This window comes from Periophthalmus magnuspinnatus, chromosome 15 (assembly GCF_009829125.3).
Source record: "Periophthalmus magnuspinnatus isolate fPerMag1 chromosome 15, fPerMag1.2.pri, whole genome shotgun sequence".
NCBI classification, from domain to species: Eukaryota; Metazoa; Chordata; class Actinopteri; order Gobiiformes; family Gobiidae; genus Periophthalmus; species Periophthalmus magnuspinnatus.
In genome coordinates, this window is record NC_047140.1 from 14,553,682 (window position 1) to 14,574,572 (window position 20,891).

Sequence of the window (20,891 nt, forward strand, 5' to 3'; positions counted from 1 at the left end):
GGGAGAGTGGCAAAAAAGAGATAAGAGATAAGAGAGAGACATGAGATAGAGGAAAGAGTAAAGGGAGGGGAGAGAGAAGAGAGAGAGGAGAGGGGAGTGAGAGGAGAGAAACTGACCAAGCAAAAGAGAGGAGAGAGAAGGGGAGATAGAGGAGAGAGTAGAGAGAGGAAAGAGAGGACAGAGAGCAGAGAGAGAGAGGGGGGAGAGAGGAGAGAGACTGGCTAAGCAAAAGAGAGGAGAGGAGAGGAGAGAGGGGAGAGAGGAGAGCGAGCACTGGCCTTGAAAGAGAAGGATGGACATGAGGAGTGATATTTTAGAGGAAAAAAGGTCATTTCTGGTGTGTTTGATTGAGAAGCCGGCGTGGGGCGGCTGTCAAACCCGGCTAAAGACACCGGCAGAACTGTGTCAGACGAATGTGAATGCTCTGTAATGCACCAGGATAATACAGTATACAACACACAATCACTCAAACATGCAGGAATCACTCCAAATACTACCCCAATGCTAAGGGAACATTATAACAGAACATCGTTCAAAGCTCATAAAAGTCAGTTTTATATAATATGTCCTCCCTGTTAACACAATTTAAAGAATATACTGATTTTGTTACAGCCGCTAGCGACAATGCAGCACTTTTAACCAAGCTAAATCTGTCTGGTCACGTACATTAGCCTGGAACCTGGTTACACAATTTCATTATGAAATACTATTTCTAAACTTAAATGACAGCCAGTTATTTATAGCTTTTAAATAATTTATTTGGATTTGTGAAATAATTAAATAAGGTCATTTTCTTAGAAAATGTTCAAATATGCTTCAAATTAGAAAGTATAATTGACAATATTAAAATCTGTACACATCATATTTCAAAAGTGTGATTAATGTGATTCATAGTTAGACAGCACTAGTGTTCATGAGGTAAAATCTTGAGGTAACAAAAATGGTTAAAAGTCATATCAGCAAAATATAAGCGATCTGCAGCATCTACAGAAACACAAACAACTATGTATATGATTATTAATGACATTTTAACCAGAATAACGTGGCCTTAATTCTGTTCAGCAGATAAAACAAGAGAGTTGAGTAGGGCTAGTGAAAATGGGACTGTTATTAAACATCTTGAAAATAATTAATAGTTGTTAAATTTGTGGTTAATTATTTCAATAATCAATTAGTGAAAGGGGAGCTTTAGAATAATAAAGTTACAGGTTTAAAAACAAATGTTCATACTAACTCACAGTTTCACATATTTGAATAAAAGAATATGAGATATTCAGATTCAAACAGACTGATATTGTACAATTTTTTTGGACTGATATTTGCACTTTTTAGTGTATTGGCTATTGACTTTAATTCTCCAGCTGAGGAGCATTTGGTTGATGGTAAAGAAAGCGCTGTGGGTGAGTTTGTAATAAATTTAAATGGCATAATTCAGGAAAAATTATCTAAATTGTTCCCACACATTGGCCAAAAAATATCAGCAGATTCTAAAAAATCGTATTGGCATTGTCAATGAAAAAAAAAAAACATATTGGTTGATCTCTATCTAAAATCCCAATGAAATATGACTTCAAATACAACTGTCAAGATCCCAGTCTGTCCCTGGCCATGTCCCAATTCGCCAAACTGGCCTTAGAATCACCATTCGAAGTGTGCATTGAAGGGCAGTTATGTAATTTCCGGTGCGACAAGGGCTGTCCCATTTCAACGCACCCTACTGAATGCACCCGACAAACCTGCCCTTCCCTTTCCACCGTTTCCATGGATATCGGACGTAACTGAAGCATGCATCCATGCACACTTCACGCACTTCTATATCCCATCATGCACCGCGACTACGCAAAAAAGAGAAGAAAATGGAGTTCGCTGCGCATTACACATTCAAATGTTCATACTGTTTTACCTCATCTACAACAGTGCGACATGAAACTGTTAAATCTGAATAAAGATATGTACAGGCCGTGTGTTTGATGATTAAAAATGAGGGGAGTTACATGGAATAAAGGAATGTGCAGTTATTGCTACACAATAAGAAGACATTATTATCATTAGAAATTATTATTGCAATAAGAATAATGTAAGAATGTTCGTTTCTATTGTAAGCGTCAAAGACCAAGAGACTGAAACATAAAATCAGAAGGTTTAATGAGTTGCACACAGGTAATGTGAACAATGAAGCAACGGACTCTCCAGAAAGGACAGAAGAGAGTCCTGAGACGTGCACAAAATCTTCATGAGTTCCGGTACATTCCATAGGTCTGCGCCCCCTCGTGGGCACGTGTCATTTACCTTAGTGTTAGTAAATCAAGATACTAGTTTGATGTAGCGCTGCACTGCTAGAAAATACTTTACAATAATAAGATGAAAAGAACTGGCACGGCATAGAAGGGAAACAGCGCCCTCTACTGTTATTAAAGTGGTGTAGCCACTGGCCAAAATACCGAATGTTAAACTGCAATATCCCACTATATGTACAAGTGTTCAGTGTTCTCTGGTTTATAGACTATGAATGTAAAAATTATATTGTTACCTCTGTCTCTGTTATTACGTTTTCACAAGGTATATTTTGTTAAAGTTATGAAGTAGCTACAATTGAGAAAAAAATCACCTTGAAACTTATATTTGCCTATTGATATTCAATCTAAACAGAAAGAAACGGCTGTGACGACGACATCTTGACTTTTCTTGTATTAAATAATAAATCATTAAAAATAACGTACGTAATGTACGTATCGTACGCTCAAAGACAGTGGTGGAAGTGCGGTCCGTGGTGTAGGCCTGTCCCACTTCAGCAAGATGGCGGCTACACTGAGGAGGGCAGATTCTTGTCCGGAACCTTCAAACTACACTTTGAAGAGTACTTCGTATTGAACCTTCAAAAGGTGCGTTTGGCGAATTGGGACATGGCCCCTGTGTCTGGAAGGAGACTCTGGCACCACCCACTACACCTGCAGGCCATGACCAATCAAGGCTGCACATTGGGAGCACAAAGGGACTGAGGATCCTACAAACTCCGCTAGATTGTCCATGTATCCCCCGTGGTACAGTTCCACTTGGCTCAATCTAGTTTTTGTGCGTATGATGTCCATACTCAGTTGTTTGTTCTCGTTTTTCCCCATATCCCACTCCTTGGAACTACTCTGCACCTCTGCCTCAGCTTTCCATGACCGGTACAAACAACCCAGCCTCTGTCCCCACTACCTATGACCGGCTCGAAGACGTCAGCCTATGACCTATGATTGTATATCTCTACTACCTGTTTCGTCAAACAACATTTACATTTCTGTGTTTGTAAATAAACTGTTCAACGTTTTACCCTGAACCTGTATTGTTGATTCCCCAGACATTACGACAACTTTGCATTATTGCTGCATGTGCCAAAAAATATTCATTCCAGTATAATACTGGATTCACCATAAAGAAGTCTGTATGAAAAGTGCATGTATGTGTATCTGTCTTGAGTCTCCGCCCACAGCGTGTTATGAAATGTGCTGCTCGTGTTAAGCGCAGTTGACCTTTCATTTGAAAAGCTCCAGGCTTTGGGTCAGAGGCATTACGGATATTTAACGACCTCCACTCCGTTTCCAGGAGAGAGAGCAACAGCATTTAAGTCCAAATTAACCTGTTTATGGGGTTCATCTAATCTACAGGAGAGTTGTAACTAACCATTATTTTAGTGGTCGACCAAAGGGCTGGGTGCATATGGCAAATAAATAAATAGAGAAGATGGATATATGAGCTGCTAAACTAATGTAATGCATTTCAGAACACATTTGTAGAAGTCTAAACTACAGGGTTAACTTTCACACAGAATAAGATCCCAAGGAGACACAGGGACATTGGGCTCTAGACAAAATGACTTAAATTGCACTATGTAACTTTTCTGGTTGGGGATCTCCAAACTGCTTATCTCCAGGGAAATATTATTGCTTTGGAATGAGGTCATTGTCGTTGATCCAGAGGTCATTGTCGTTGGTCCCAAAGGTCAAAGAGATTCTCTGTCGGACCAGATAATCTCACTCGACAATGTGAGTATAGCTTCTAGCCCTACTGTAAAAAATCTTGGAGTCCTATTTGGTCAAAATCTCTCATTCACAGCCCATATAAACCTAGCTTGTAAAACCGCATACTTTCACCTGCAAAATACAACTAAAATTTGAAATATTTGATCTAAAAACGATTCTGAAAAACTCATCCATGCATTTGTTACTTCCAGACTTGATTACTGTAATTCTATGCTCGCTGCCTGCCCCAAAAGTACTATAAGGAGCCTCCAGTTGGTCCAAAATGCAGCGGCCAGAGTCCTAACAGGGACTAAAAGAAGAGACCACATCAGTCCTGTACTAAAATATCTGCACTGGCTTCCTGTCGAGCTTAGAATCAAATTCAAAGTCCTCCTCCTGACATACAAAGTCCTAAATGGTATGACCCCATCCTATCTGCAAGATGCTATTGTCCCGTACCAGCCAAACAGAGCACTCCGCTCTCAGAATGCAGGACTATTAGTGGTTCCTAGAGTATCCAAAAGTACAGTGGGAGGGAGAGCATTCAGTTACCAAGCTCCTGTGCTATGGAATCAACTCCCTGCTGATGTTAAACAGGCCCCCACAGTCTCTGTATTTAAGACCAGGCTTAAAACCTTCCTCTTCGGTATAGCGTATGACCAGGTTACATAGTGAGGGAGTTAGGGAGTGACATTAAAACCCGGGATAAGAGGCTGCAGTAGGAGTAACTAGCTGGGGGAAGTATGGCAACCTGAGCACTATCCTCTACTTCCTCCTATTTTCTCATCAGCAATGCTATTCACATGTTGTCCCCTGTCCCACTCCCCCTGTGGAGTGTAACTCTTTCAGATGTCCCGATAACAGCTGGACCCTCTCCTCCTCCCCGCCTGGCCCTCCTCCACCCCCTCCCTCTCCTCCTCGCCTGGTCTTCCTCCTCCTCGCCTGGCCTTCCTCCGCCCCCCTCCCTCCTCCTCGCCTGGCCGATTTTTCTTGTTTTGTTTGATTTTTCCTGTTGTTTGATTTTCCTGTTTGTTTTTGTGTGTAGGCAGCTCGGTGGCTGAGTGGCAACACTCATGCCTCACAGCAAGAAGGTTTGGTTCGATCCCCGGGTCGCCCAGACCTTTCTGTGTGGAGTTTCGCATGTTTCTCCCCGTGTCTGGATGGGTTTCCTCCGGGTACTCCGGTTTCCCCCATCAACCAAAACATGAACGCCCTTCGAGACAACTGTTGTTGTGATTTTGGGCGTTACAAAAATAAATGAATTGAATTGAAAATGAATTGAACAGTATGACATTAAACATATCGATCTTCCATTTACTCAATTACACATGTTTTTATTGTTAAGAAAATACCTTGAAAAACATTTTTACTGTGAGCAGTGTCACCATTCCACAGATCTGATCAGTAACTTGATCTGGCAGGGTGACCTTCCTGTTTCCATGGAGATAAATGCTATGCTGTGGAATACATCTAAGCTAGCAATAATCATTGAGACAATAAGATGCCTCCTTAAAAGTTACGTAGGGCCCCTTTAAATAACAGCTATGTTAGTGAAATGTTAATATTGACCATTCAAATTACTACTTCAGTTTTATATATTTTTTTAGCCCTAATTGAGAAAATGTAATGACTTGTGGGTATTTATAAAGATTGATGAGTCCCATACCAAGAGCATGTCACTATAATGCAGGCAGAGTGTATTATAGTCTCCTAGTACCTATACAGTGGTCCAATCCTGTATAGTACACACAAGGACAAAACCATCTATATCCATTCAAACTAAATGTGTAGAGCAGAAAATAGGTCCCAGTTTAGCATTGAGTCAGCTCTGAGCACTCTATACTAAACAGATTTCCCATAGGTGCCCTAAATACAACTGATAATAATAAATAGTATTCTTAAAAGCAATTTTGGAAAGAGATTTTGTCTCTACACATTTTATAACACACAAATGAAACCAGATATTTTTTATTTTGCCAAAACTGTCAAATGCTTTATTTTGAGTATCTAATTTGGCAATTGTTTGCTTTTCCTTTTTCAGTTGGCAGAACAATCGTCTGCAAATGTTACGCTATTATTATTCTTTATGTATTTAATGGTGTATTATGTAACTTTCTCCACCTGACATAGTACATCACCCTGTTTTAGTAGAAATACAGACTATTTTGTTTAAAAAAAACATGCAGAGGGAAGCACTTTGTGCATTTGTGGAGGAGTAAGACACTTTTCTCTCAGCTGGATTTGACAAAAGTTCGATTTTTCGTCTCATTCCACTGTTGTTGGGCCATATTTATCAATCTGGTGAAAGCCAGGTTAACCAGACCAAGTTACATGTCAAATCTATGTAGCCTGAGTTTTTCAAGGCAACAAAAACACTTCTACTTCAATAAATGGAGACAATCAAGTGTCAAGTTACATAGTTCACTTTTAACAATAATTTCATCTTCCATGAATAACAATACATTTTTTTTTTGTCTGTGTAGGAAATTGTGCCTTTTGCATTTGATTTTTTAGTGCCACTTGGGGTAAAATTGTGAGGAGCAGTGAACCAGATCTGAGCCAGGATCTTGGTCAGGAGCACCTAAGTGTGGATGTTTGTCAACAATGGACAATGGTTAACGACTATGACACTGTTTGCTACATTTGAAATGCCCACATTATTACCTCAGTTTGGGGATAATCTGTGCCCATTTGTGACTGGATTGGATAAAACGACTACAGCATTTTGATAAATATTGCAGCTACAAGCAAATACCATCCTAGGTTGAGTGTACACTCATTATTGCTTGGGAAAGGCCCACTACAGACTCTGCAGGTAATATTAATGCACCTTGTACTTGGGTGGGTTTAAAAGTATATTTCCTGCAATTTACTGTTTGTTTGAGATGAGTGTATATCATACACTACCTTCAGACCTGACAGACGTTTTGTGCATCAGTACAGGTGGATTTCAGATGCTAAATGGGGGGCTCGTGCCCTCCATCTGGGTGTATGAATGTGATGATGTCATACACCCAGATGAAGGACAAGAGCTACTTTTTCCTATTGATAATATTGTACTTTGCCATGAAATATCTGAAAGGTAAATGCACAAATGTTTAATGTTGATAATTACTTTCAGAGACGATACCCTACAACTTGCTGTATTACAAAAAATATGCCTTTTAACAAAACAAATTTTATTGCCTCATCTGCATTAAAGGAAATGTATGTAAGATTGAACCTATGTCCCAGAAAAAAGAGGTATACAAGGTAATACAAGGTATACATGTTCAAATCAAATACCTTATATCTTATATCTTATATCTTTTACCGATAACAACTGTAATTCAGATGTATTCTTGATCACAAAAATACTGGACATGATGGTCAAATATGTTTTATTTGTTTTTTTGGTTCTCAAGATGATTATCCAGTCAGAAAACAGAATGAGCCTCACAGCAGACGCCCATTTGGGTTACCAGTTTTAATGGTAAAATCCAGTTGGTTTAAAGGGACACTCTCTGATCTGAATCTTTGCTACTTAAACCAAAGAACCTGCAACCAATCATTAATCAGTGCTGTAGATTCTGTTGCTATATGCTGTCCATACTATATACTGAGAATGAGAAAACGCTGCATGTGTCCTCTATCTGCAGCTTAAGGCACTGGCCACACAGGTTCAGATGAGATTCTAATACCTTTTAACTGTAAGAGCACAGGCCACATACAGTTCCTTTAAATATTACTGGCCTACTGAATGTTGTGACGTCATCTGAAACCCGGCCAATGATCTAAATAAAACCTATTCTGGTCACTTGAATGTACCTTCTCCTTGGCTGGGCTCCTGTTGCTTCTTTTTCTTGGCATCTCGTGTGAAATCAGGACTGAGCCTTATCAAGCGACACTTCTGTCCAAGGAAATCTGACAGCCACTCTGCTACTGCCTCCCCACAGTCCAGAGTCTCCACTCTGAAACACAAAAGATATTATTATATTCAGGAAGACCCAAGGGAAATCTGCTACTACCACTGTGTCTCAGGCTGGACCAGGCACATGTCCAACAATAGCAATATCTGTCTGAAATGGTGAATCGTACAAGTCATATGTGAAGACAGTAAAGGACGTTCACCCACTGGATTCAAGTCACACACAAGCACACAAAATAATAGTACTTTCTTCATGATACAATTGAAGTTCCTAATGGACAAATAAAGTTATTCTGATACCATATGGTCTTATACTAGTTCTGACAAAGCTCAAGATCAATCAAAATCTGTTTAGTCTTGTTAAAGTGGAGCTAAACACCTAAAAACCTAAGCCACCACATCGCAAATAGAGCTGCTAAACTGGGCAATATCTGCAAAACTAAAGAGGCGAGTGAAGGAGGAAGAGGGCCAGTTCTATATGATGTCATGTACCACTTGAAATGGCAGAAACCAGAAGTTTAGTGTTTAGTGTTTAGTTCCACTTAAATGTGATTTTCTCAAATCAGTATCTAGTTTCGATACTAGTTTTAAGAGTGGGTGTCTGATTGTTTACATTTTTTAGGAGGACCTGATAGTGTCCTGCCTGATCACCCTTCAAAGTTTTAGAATAAGGATAAGAAAGGACATCTATCCATGTCTTTCAGAGTGATAAAAAAATGGGACTGTTGCCATAGTGATCAATTAAAAAAAAGGCACAGAGAACAGAAAACTGAAACCCATGAATATAGACATGCTCTCTCTTCCATGGAATGACTAAATTGTACTGGTATTCCTTTAATATGCATTGTATTGTGAGTGAAATGTTACTTTTTAATCGTGGTAATGTGGTAATGTGTATGTAACAGTTTTTGAACAGGTATTTGTCTCAAGAGGTTAACCTGTATAAACAAAGGATTCACGATAAACAGCTGCTCACCTGTCTCCACATACTCTGCTCTGACACACGGTACTCTGAGCTTTAGTTTCCAGCGGAACAGAAATACTCTCCATCCCTGTGGGACAAACAGTCAACAACCATGAGACATTTTTGAGCAATAAAACACCTGTAATGGAATAAATTGAAGATAGATTAATTTAATCCAAGCTGTTAAACAAAGCAGGCAAAGCAATAACATTTCAATAGATATCAGTAGGTGTTGTACTACCCACCAGAAAATGTACATATTTAAAATATTGCATGTTTGAGATATCGCATCTTGTGTGCACTCAAACTGAGCTACTACATCCAATCTGTCAAAATGACTGTGGGAGTTAAAGGTAGAATTTCTCAAATCTCACTAAAACTTTTATTATCATTTCCTCAAAATCATAACATTGCAATAAAATGCATACAGATAAAGAAAAGTATTCAAAGCATGGTAGTTAAAGGTGTTGGGAACACCAAAAGTCTAAGTAAGCAGATCAATTTCACTTCAAAATCTAAGGTGTTCTAGTGTTACGCAGTACTGTCTTCTGACCTGTGGCTTGGAGCTCCAGTTTGTTGGAGGACAGGTGGATTTTTGGTTTGATGAGGCAGAGTCGAGCTTCCCTCTTTTGGCTCAGACAGACTCTGTTCACGTTCACCACCATCCAGCCGCGGTCGAACAGTAAACCCTGAGATCCCAGAGGCCACTGCTGCACCTGCATCAGCACAGGGGTAAGGGAAAGTATATTGTCCACCATATATCGGCAACTGTTGAAGGGTTTTCCACGTTCTTGTGTCTGTGGAAATGTTATTTTTCTTTGCCCAGAATGTTCCACTGTATTATACTATCTGTTGTGTATTTATTCAATTATAAGCAGCTCATGTACCATACATAAGAAAAGTTACAAAGTGCACTGTTAACTCAAATTATTTGTTTATTTGGTTGGGTCATTGCACATTAATGAACTTGCCATCTACCACTGAACAAATATCCTCTCTATAACTATAAATTTGGCAACTTCAATTTTTTTTAATTATTGTAAATTTAATTATTCGCATATTTTATAATACATCTTCGTTGTGCCACAAATTATTTGGAAGTATTTTAATCAAGGGACTAGTTTTAAATTAGAGCCTCCCTCTGTACCCTCACTTAGTGTGTGTGGAAAAAACAGAACTAATTCATTTTAAACTGTTTGCAGCGGTCAAAAGTTATTCCCCTCTTTAGCATTCCTAGCAAGAGGAGAGTTGCAGTGGCCCAAAGATTAATATATCAAAAAAAATAGTCCTGGCTCAGTTATGATTTAATGCTATTTTCTTTTAGAATGGTTTAGTCTATGAATCACTACCTGTGTTAGTTGGATTTTAGGGTCAGAAAATCTCCCAAACTACAATACAAAGTTATGTAAATGCATCCCCAGTATTAATTCTATATACTATATCAAAATGAAATCAAAACTAGAAAAAACAATGGCAATACATATATTTGGTTTGGTTTCTATGGCATTTCTAACATTTTGTGAACATGCCCATTCTTCAGATGAGCAGTGGACAGCAGAAAGCCCCTCTGAGCTTTCATAGTGCCACATCAGACCATCGCCACCCGATCTGTATCCTCTCGATATTTGGACTGTTTTTAATTAGAGACAGACCCAGACTGTAACAAGACCCCGAGAGATTTGACATTTTCAAATATGCATTTGATGTGTTGCACCACTCCAGACAAATGAACAACTGCAGGACCAGAATTATGTCCAGTCCACTTATATTTTGGATTAATATAGGTTTAATAACATTTTTAGCTGAAGACAAAACAAATGGGTCAAATTGGGCTATGCAACAGTGACATCACCACATTATGGACAGGTCAGAATTCTGTGTCAGTAACTTGTGACTTCTCTGTCAGTATAGATCTAAACTTTTTAACAGTGGTGTAATATATTTTGCAGTACTATTAATGTAGTCAAGGCAAATATACCCATTTTATATAAATATATATTGCCTAGAATGTTTCACATTACAGCATTAAACATATATGTTCAATTTAGTCAATTTGTTGTTTTTATTGCTCAAAAAAACCTTGAAAATATGCATTTACTGTGTGCAGGCTCGCCTCGCCACAGATCTGACCTGTAACTTGGCCTGGTGGCATCATGTGCTTGTCTCCAAGGAGATAGATAAGTTTATTGTCATATATATTGTCTGGTTTCCTTGTCCAGTTCCCGAAGGTTAAGGACTATTGGACGGTGTGATTTGAGCAGTTTGTTCCTATCTCCATGGCAACCCTGCTTGGAGATGGATACATGCTAGCCAGCTAGCTCCAAAATGCTACACACTTTATGTACCAAATATGACAGAAGAGGTTCCAGAGGGAACACTTTGAGGGAATGTCCTGTCTCATCACTGAAACAACAGTAGAGAGAGAGAGAGAGAGAGAGAGAGAGAGAGAGAGAGAGAGAGAGAGAGAGAGAGAGAGAGACTTAGAAGAGGCTTTCCTGTTGTGTGTCTACAGCTCACCTGGCTCCCCCTGAAGGACACTGCTGTGATGCTCTAGAACGCAGAGGAGAGAAGAGGGACACTTTTGTCCTGAGGGCTGTTGCTCTGTTGATCTGCATTGACACTTTTGTTTGAGCTTTCTATTATTATTGTTTTTACTGCTCTAAGTGCTTAAATTGCCTCTGGAGTGCAAATAAAGTGATTTTGATTGATTGATCCTTGGTAGAGCAGTAACATCTCCATGGAGACAAGCAGGTGGTGGACCTTCCACCATAAAAGTTACATATTGCACCTTTAAACAGGACCAAAAGGAAAGGAAAGAAATCAAACTAACTGAATGCAACTCAAACCTCAAATGCCCCACAGGACTTGATGGGGTAAATGTAGATATTGGTGAGAGTACAGCCCTCCTCCCTGTGGTTTTTAGATTGAGTCTGTCCGAATCTCCTCTCCTCTGCTCTCTCTGTCTCCTCCGCTTCCTGTACCTCCCCATTCTGGCATGTGATTGGCTGCAGGCTCGTATCTCGCAGCGGTGTTGCGTTTGTGAGCGAGTCTATCCTCTCTTGGTCCACTGTCACCGGCCCCTCCACGAAACACTCCACCACAAACCTCAGGAAGTTTTGACAGTCAGGAAAAGTGGACATGTATCCGAAGGACACGCGCACGGATCCAGTCGGCTGCCCCAAAACCAGGTCCACATCGTCTCCGCAAACGTGACCTGCCTGAAAACAACACAGGAACAAATACAAAAGGAGAGAAACAGAAAAAAAGAGAGAGAGAGTTTGGGGAGTTAGATAAAGTTATGGTATTTTGTAACAGTGTAAGAGTCGCATTGTGACAACTGTCACAATGCTGACCTGGTTTGCAAAAAAAAAAAAAAAAATGTTAAAGAGAAAACCCTCATAGTGTAATTGTTATTATTTTTCAAGGTTTTCACATAAATGCTAAAATAAACTGCCTATGTTAATATGGATTTATGTTTATCTGTCTATAAAAAGAGATCATTATGTTTTTGTTTTTTTCAAGGCCGATGCCGATTGTTTAGAATCCACAGGACCAATGGTCGATACACCGATATTCTTTGTCAATATGTAAGGCCAATTTTGACTATTTTCCCCAAAGTACACAATTTTAATTTACTACAAACTCATCCATAACCATGTATCACTACAGAATGGATAAGAGAGCTGTGTAGTCACATTTTGTGCAGTGACCTTTCCATACTGAAGTGTTCAAATAAATAAAATAAAAAATAAAGCTTTTGCATATTCTTTAGGCAGGAGGTCGAGTATCATCCTCTGCTGGAGATTGAAAGCTGATAGCCGATATGATAAAAAGTGCAAGTATGGTCCTTCTCTAGTAAAAATCTTTCTGATTAGCAGAGAATGAAGCATTTGCATTTAATTTTTCCAAACGGCTTAGACTGTGTGTGCTGAGACCGGCTTTATAAAGGTTTCATATAGGACTAGGATATTTGCTTTTTTTAACATATTGCTATCAGCCTTAAATCTCCAGTAGGGGCTTGGGCCAACCAGCTGCCTAAAGAATACACATAAAGCTTTATTTGAACACGCAAACAAGGTTCTGCAAAAATGACAATACTGCTCTCTTATCCAGTTTGTAGAAAAAGATCGTGGGTTTGTACTAATCTGAAATTAGTTAATTTGTGGAACGTATGTAAACATATCAGCCCAAAAATATCAGCAGCACTTATTGGCCATCAATTTCTCTGGATTGGATTGGCATCGGCCATGAAAAATACACACAAGGACCGATCTTTATGCAGGACTGGATGACATAAAAATTCAAAAGGTTTGGAGCTAAAACCCAGGGATTTTCTCATAGCACACTACATTAAAACTTTCAAATAAACTGGGAAAAGCTGTTGTTTTGGAGATTAATTTAAATTAAAAGTATAATTTTAAAAAAAGTATTAAAAAATAAATAAAAATGCTTGTGCTAGTGTGCAACAAAAGCTTGCAGTTTAATCTTTAAAAAACAGTATAGGCTAAGGTGATATTTCTGCACTTGTGTGATTAATTTTATGGTCCATTCATGGTTTGTGCAGTACTTGAATCTCAACCAAGACATTTACAAGAATGTTTTAGCACATTACTCATGGTTTACTAAAATATGATATGATTATGTTTATCGAGAGCATTTGAAAATATGTTTCTTTTTGTCATATCGCCCACCCCGAACTGGGAAAGAACAGGCTTCAATAGGTTGTGTTTGCAGAGTGCCTATAGATTATTTGAAACTGAGCTGAACATAAGATCAGAATTATATGGTGGAATTTGCTATTTAACTGTCAGATTGCAGATTTGTTGACCTGGTTTATGGTTAATATCTCTGTAGTTACTGGGCCTATCCACATGAAACAAAAACTGGCACAAAGTAACTCAAAAAAGTGAAACTTTTTTTGTGGTTGTTTTCATCTGAAAGGGCTTTTAAAATAATATGACAAGTTTGTAGAGCCAATTCCTAACATAATGATAGGGTGTTATTTACTGATCCCCCCTGAAGTAAATTATTTCTCTGCATTTGACCCATTCTAAAACCAGTCCTGAGCAGTGGGTGATTGTCATACAGAGCTCCAATCCAGTGCGTTACCTTCAGATTTCTCTTCATTTGCTGGTTGCTGATACCCAGAAAAGCCTGGCACGCCCCTGTGTTACAGAAGCAGCCGGTGCGCACGTGGATGTTATAGAGACTGGCCATCCGATCCACCTGTACACACAGAGGAGGTAATAGCACGTTTCTCCCAAGGCAGTCTATTAAATGTGTTAGGAGCTGTTCAGTTTAACCACTAGCTGAATATAAACCAGAGCAGTGGGTTGTCTAGACCTGTGGTTCCCAACACTCTGCAAGATTAACTGCAATTGAATTGTAATCGCAATTTGAATAGATGAAATTACCAATTCACAAAGGCTGCAATTTTTGAATCACCATAATTTTCTCCACAAACATCAAAATATTATGTCTTATTATGCATAAAATCTGCTAACCCTGTTGTTTAGATTCTTAATCTCAGGGGGGCTTTCTTGGTTAAATAGACGTTAATGAATAAATACAAAATCTAATCACAACTGGCATACTTAATAGAAACATCACAATGAGGTATTTTCCAAAATTGTTCTGATGCAATTCATAATCACGGCTGTTTAAAATGTGATTGCTGATTGTGTGATCACTTTACTTTATAGATATTAAATGACATTACAACATCTCCGTAACTACCCCAAGGACAAAACAAAAAAAAACAGTGCTTGAGATGAGATCTATGCACTGACAGTTCTTGAATCCATTTGATCTACAAATAATACCTCACAAGTACTTTAACTCAGAAATACTACAATTTTGTGCACTGGGAATGACGATACTAAACTGGCACTTCATCTGAAGTAGGGCTGCATGATTTGAGGAAAATATCCAATTGTGATTTTTTTTTAACAAGCGTTGGGATCTGTTTTATGTTTTAGTAATAGGATTCTTTTCAAAGTTCACATTTTAAACGCCTCCAGGAGATGTTTGTGCAGATCTAAACTACAGGGTTAGAAGTTTTTAGGTAGAATAAGACTTTGTTTGTGTATTTTGTTGTTTGTGGAGAATTCTGGTGCTCGAAAAGCTGCAGCCTTTGTGATTTGCTAATTGTGTCCATTCACTTTTGATTCGATAGTGATTACTCTTGCAGCTCTAATCTAAACCTTAACCTTCAAGCAATTCATGTATTTTTAATTTTGGTACTTTGCTACTTATTTGTAATGGATTTGGAACAGCAAAATGAAGTGTTACCAACATACTGTCTGCTTTGTCTAACATACTTAGCTCTATTTTGTGTTATTTTAGTATTGCTTATAGCTGAGAATCCCATTGAGACTTATTAGTAAAAGTAGCTATACAATAAACTTTACTTTGTTGTTTGCTAATTAGAATCTTCTAATTGAGTTTACCTCCATTTAGCCTGCACAAAAGAAGCTAATGAACACTAAAAATGTGTTTCATTAGCTATAATTTTGGTCTAATAAGGTCTAGATAGAGGTAACATACCGTGTATTCTAAATCAATAGAAAGAGCTTGGATTAATAGCCATAAAAACTCATTTCAGTGCACAAAAGAGTCCAAGGGCATTACCATTTGAGAGAAAACGGAGATCCAACTAATATATAAATCACATGCACTTCAGAACATGTATAGGAGGTTTAAACTACGGTCAGGTTTAAACTGTCAGCAGTTTCATACATTATTTTAGGGAGTTTTCACGTTTCTCTAAAGAGGACTTTTACATTAGCTATTACCTAAATAATTACGGTTATTGTAGCAAAATTTGTCATCTGCATTTGACCCATCTTTTAATGCTACTGAGGCAACCTGTCAGGAGACTGTCAGGATTTTATCTCTTTATATTTATTAACCATCTATATGTTAATTCAAAGTATAAATTTCAGGACTTTATTATGGGAAATCTGTCCCCTGTATTTAACGTATTCTTCAATGTCTCATCTTTTAAAGCTGGGGCTCTAGCGCAGTGGGACCCATCTCTAGGTCTCGAGCTGGTCAGGATGACCTTAGCTGGAGGATTTGAGCTGTTTGCATGTTTTGGGTTCTCTTATCCAATCTTAAATTTCTTTAAAAAGGCTCAGGCATCACTTGTAGGTATGTGAGTGGTTTTCATCCGTCATATTTTGTGATACTCTTGTGGTCAATACCAGTTGCTTCATTAAAATTGCATTATGTTCCACTTCACTTTTGTCTCCTTTCTGGTTATTTTGACTGTTTTTGTTTACTAACTTTTAAAGGGCAGTCTTTAAGATGTCTTGTTGCATTCAAATAACATTAATTATACCTGTGAATACCCAATGATCTCTCCCTGCGCGTTCAGGAGGCTGAAGTTGAGAATAGGCCCTTGGGTGCTGGGACTGTCAAACTGGCCGTGGACGTAGATTTGCGCCAGCGGTTGCCCGTTGCTGTGGCGAAGGCTTGAGAGGACGATGTAAGTGTAGCGCGCCAGGCCAAATGTGTGCTCCTGGACAGACTGCATCCCCCCTGAAAACACAACAACAAAACATGGAAGAGTTGAAGGAAATATACAAGAAAAATAGAATATAGACCTGACTTTTTATGGACCCTCAAAGTCATAAAGAATGTGGATAACTCTGAGACATAATAATATGTGTAATAATAATAATAATATATGTATTGTGCTTGTATCTGCATAGTTATAATCTATGGATCATTATGTTATGATTTGGACATTTTAAATCTCAATATTGATGTAAATAACTTAATAAAAGAAAAAAAGTCCATTGACTGTTGCATTGGAAAACTGCGTTGCCCAATGGGAGTAGATGTAAAGTACTTCTATTTTGTGTTAATAAGCACATTCTGTTTTGTCTTTTAATTATAATTTTGGTATTAACATCTGTATCACTACTTTTCCTTAGTATCAAAAATTGAGTTTGAAATGTTAGCACTGTGTGTTATTTTTTTTCTTCAGTGAATCAAACCCACTCCTTGTGCAGTACCTGTGAGTTTGTAGAGTGCGTCAAAGCTGTGGTTGAGAGCGACGATGTCCAAGAACGAGATTGTACCATCTTCAAACCTGAAACACCAAAGAGTGAAGTGACTCTGAAAGTGGAGGAAAAGCTTCTGCTGCTCTCACAAGTGACCAAAGTGAAGGGACTGTCAATGATCCAAATGGACAGAAGACACATGGGGTATTCAGTCTGAAAAGCATTGTTAAATCCAGATTATTTTTCTTGGTATTTTTTTATACAGAGGGTTATGAGTTTGGTCACCACTATCATCTTGCATTCTTAGTGGGCTTGCTTCTTTATAGATTTGACCTGTAACTTGGACTGATTGGTTTAACGCCAAACTGTAGAACATTTCAAGCAAAACAAGAACAGAAAATAAACCACCAGAAATGTTGAATAGCGCACATTATGGTGGCATGATGGTAAAGCTAACAACAACTAGCATACTAAGTGAGCACTTTCTGATTATTGGACAATTAAAGACTTCATAATTAGATGGAGATAGTACACAGCTGACTTACTCTGACCTCAAGAGCTGTTTATACAATATATCTCTACTGCGGCAAGACACATTTTACTCGAATAGAAAAAAAATGCTACAGGGCCTTTAACATAATTTTTTTGATAACTTGTCAAACTTTGATGTTTTTCACAATATAGTGCCTTTAGATAAATGTGTTAACAGTTAATTATCAAGGGAAAACCTGCTCCAGTCTCGAGCATTCTCACTCAGAGCGCTGTGGACATGTTGTTAGCAGATTCTGGTGTGAAGAAAACAGTGAAACATTATTTTATGTGTGATGTGACAAAGCTTTGAAAAGCAGAAAAGAAAAAGATAGTGGCCTAGATAACTGTGCCATTCCGATCATTGAATGTACAATATATTTTTATCCCAGTGACAGGTTTTGTACAATTTATTCTGGCTATATCCATCAGAAATGTGCTAAAGCGTGTCGGTAAATCTCAAAAGTGAGTTTCAAGTATTGTACAATAATCACATAAGTACAGAAATATTACTGTTACAAAGCCTATTGAGACTGAGTCAGAGCCTCTCTCTCTCTCTCTCTCTCTCTCCATATATATATATATATATATATATATATATATATATATATATATATATATATATATATATAAAATTATTATTATTTTTTTTATTAAAGGGCCTGTACCCCATTTTCTCCCCATGTATTCCAGCACAATTTGTCTTGCCCCAGTACAGCTATATTGTATTGAGATAAAAACATGCAAGTCCAGTGCATGCTGTCTGCATCTAATTGTAAAGCCTTTTATTGCCTGATAATCAGGAAGTACACTATTAGCCTCCTAGTTGTTAGCATTATCATGCTGGCAAACTCCAATCTGGCCTCTGAAAGATACATTCCTTGTGGTGAACAATTAGGATGCTCTGAATGAATAACATAAGTGAGGAATAGTAAACGAAAAATTCAAAGCAAGTTGCTTCATCAGTTCTGGTGGTTGAGAGCAATTAAGTATTGAAATACAGTTTGAAATCTTAGTATCACAACAACAGAACTGAAGAAGCGGCTTGGATGAGCAGCGAAACGTCTTCAGTCTTACAACTTTTTGCCCAGTTGACAGATTTGAATTTTTCTTTTACTATGGATCATACCTGGATGACTGAGAGGTTACTGTTTATATGTTATATGCTTTTTTTTAATATAGTAAAAATCAGGTGCATACCAACATTGGGTCTAGTCTCAATAGGGTTGTCAAAAGCAAAGTATTGAAAATCGGATACTTATTGATACTAACATTATTATCAAAACTAGATACTCATTTGAGCAAGTATCGATAGTAAAAATGTCACATTCACAGGACAGAAATTAACCTCTTTAGAATGATCTTGAGCTGCATCAGAACAAGTATAAGACTGTATATATTAGTATGGCGTATAATAGTCTACGTGGTCTTTTATCTGAACAACTGAGGGATTACATAGCTATAAGACGACATGGTAAAATAAAATTACATTCTATTATCTAAATAAGGAGTGTTGGTATTGGAGTATCGAGTCTATTCCTTAGTACAGAAATACAGTTCTAAGTATCATGACAACACTAGTCACCAATGCAACTGATGAGGGCCAACATTTGTGAATTTACCTTTTAGATATTTCAGGGCAAACTACAGTGTAATCAACAGGGAAAACTGGCTCTTGGCCCCCATCTGAGTTTATGAGGTCATTATATTCTAAAATCTGAAAACCACCAATTGATTACACCTTTTTGGCCCTTCCTGCTTGCTGTAACACATTCATATATTCTTACAAAGAGAGTTTAATCTTGGGCCAAGACTTTACAAACACGGAGTACAATATAAAACTTTTTCCCAACCAAGAATCTTGCTCATAAATCAGAATTTATGTGGCGCAGTTTGGTTTGGAGCTCAGATGAATTGTCCCTCTGCTGCTGTTTCATTTATTTATGACTGTTCCTTCCTTACTCTTTTGCTTAATGTCATTTGTTATATGATTTTTTAAATGGCTGAATCCCATCACTGCCTCAACATATGGTAATTTCTGATTTAACAAATAATTAAACTTAATAACTTAAAAGGATTCATTATAAAGTTTGTGCATCTTTCAAAACTACCTGAACCTCATTTTTGGTTTGTATCTTGTAGTGTTGCCACGATACCAAAATTTTTATACTAAGGAACAGTCTCAATACTCAATACTTGTTACCACAATGATAATGAAAAACAGTCTTTCTTTAGATAAAAGAATGTTACTTTCACCATTAAATCATAGTACTTTCTTTTACATTACCATGTGGCCTTATATCTGTGTAATCCCTCAGTGATCTAGGTAGGTCCCATAGTGGTCCATGGCCGTATACTAGTCTCTGTGTCTTAAACTATCACTGAAACAGGGGTCGGGCTTGGGAAAAAAAAAAAATTATATTATTGAAGTGTATTTAATTGAAGTGTATTTTATTTGTGTTAGTTATTTCTTTAAATTGTAGTTTAAATTGGAAGATTATTGTGATCTTGAAATATTAAAATAAAATTATATTTAAATATTTTTAGTCACTCAAAATAAGTGTCACACTCACAGAAATATGTTAAAAACAAACACCGCTCATGCCTCACAGACGACAGCTCACAGTCCTGTGTAAAGGTACAGCCCCGATTTGCAGACACTGTGTGCAGAGGTTCAGGAGCAGAAGTCTCTGTAGCACTTCATGGATTTCATAAGCAACACACTATAGTTGTTTATACAAATAGTAAAGGTTAAAAAAAACAACAAAACAATACATACAGTGTTATCTTCATTTTAGATGTCTAAAACAATTTGTGGCGCCCAGTTTTTTTTTTTGTTTCTATGGAAATGGGGTCCAAATGGCTCTTGGGTGTTAAAGGTTGCCGACCCCTGATCTACAGCTATTCAGGAAAGGGCCATTCTGTCCTGTGAATGTGACTTTTTAAAGTATCGATACCTGCTCAAATGAGTATTTAGTTTTGATACCGGTTTTATTATCAATTAGTATTTGATTTACAATATTTTGACAACCCTATTATCTTGTGATTAGTTTTAGGAGTTGCTTTTCCCAATGAAGTGCAATCAAACTTAGTAGTAGTACTCTGATTCTTATCTGTAAACAGGTGCAATTGAAATAATTTTGGGTTATTGAATTACTTGGTTGTCGTATCTTTATTACACCTTGTTTGTTTGTGTCAATCAAACATTACCAGTGCCTGGCTCTAACTAAAATAAAATAAAAAGGGCCTGTTGGGGCTGAACAATTGTGATTATATTTACGATTTATGTTTTAATAAAAGGATTCGATTCAAAGTTCATACTTTAAACAAGAAGAATTAATTTAAAAAAGAAATATGAACTGACAAACTAAGAATCACTTTTCAGAACATGTGCACAGATCTAAACTACAGAGTTAGCAGAATAACACAGGAGATTTGGTTGTCTGTGGAGGAAATGAAGGTACTTCAAAAATTGCAGC

At 37.6% G+C, this 20,891-nt stretch overlaps 1 protein-coding gene across 1 annotated transcript in view; it reads right to left on the reverse strand.

Annotated features, from left to right (window-relative positions):
• Window positions 1-20,891, reverse strand: part of mocos (molybdenum cofactor sulfurase) — a 45,892-nt gene that overhangs the window by 17,016 nt on the left and 7,985 nt on the right. The window contains exons 5-11 of the mRNA XM_033980262.2: window positions 16,897-16,973; window positions 16,218-16,417; window positions 13,985-14,101; window positions 11,722-12,093; window positions 9,429-9,591; window positions 8,888-8,963; window positions 7,812-7,954 (exon numbers count right to left, since the gene is read on the reverse strand). Coding sequence (XP_033836153.1) covers window positions 7,812-7,954; window positions 8,888-8,963; window positions 9,429-9,591; window positions 11,722-12,093; window positions 13,985-14,101; window positions 16,218-16,417; window positions 16,897-16,973 — 1,148 coding nt within the window. The remainder of the gene's footprint in view (window positions 1-7,811; window positions 7,955-8,887; window positions 8,964-9,428; window positions 9,592-11,721; window positions 12,094-13,984; window positions 14,102-16,217; window positions 16,418-16,896; window positions 16,974-20,891) is intronic.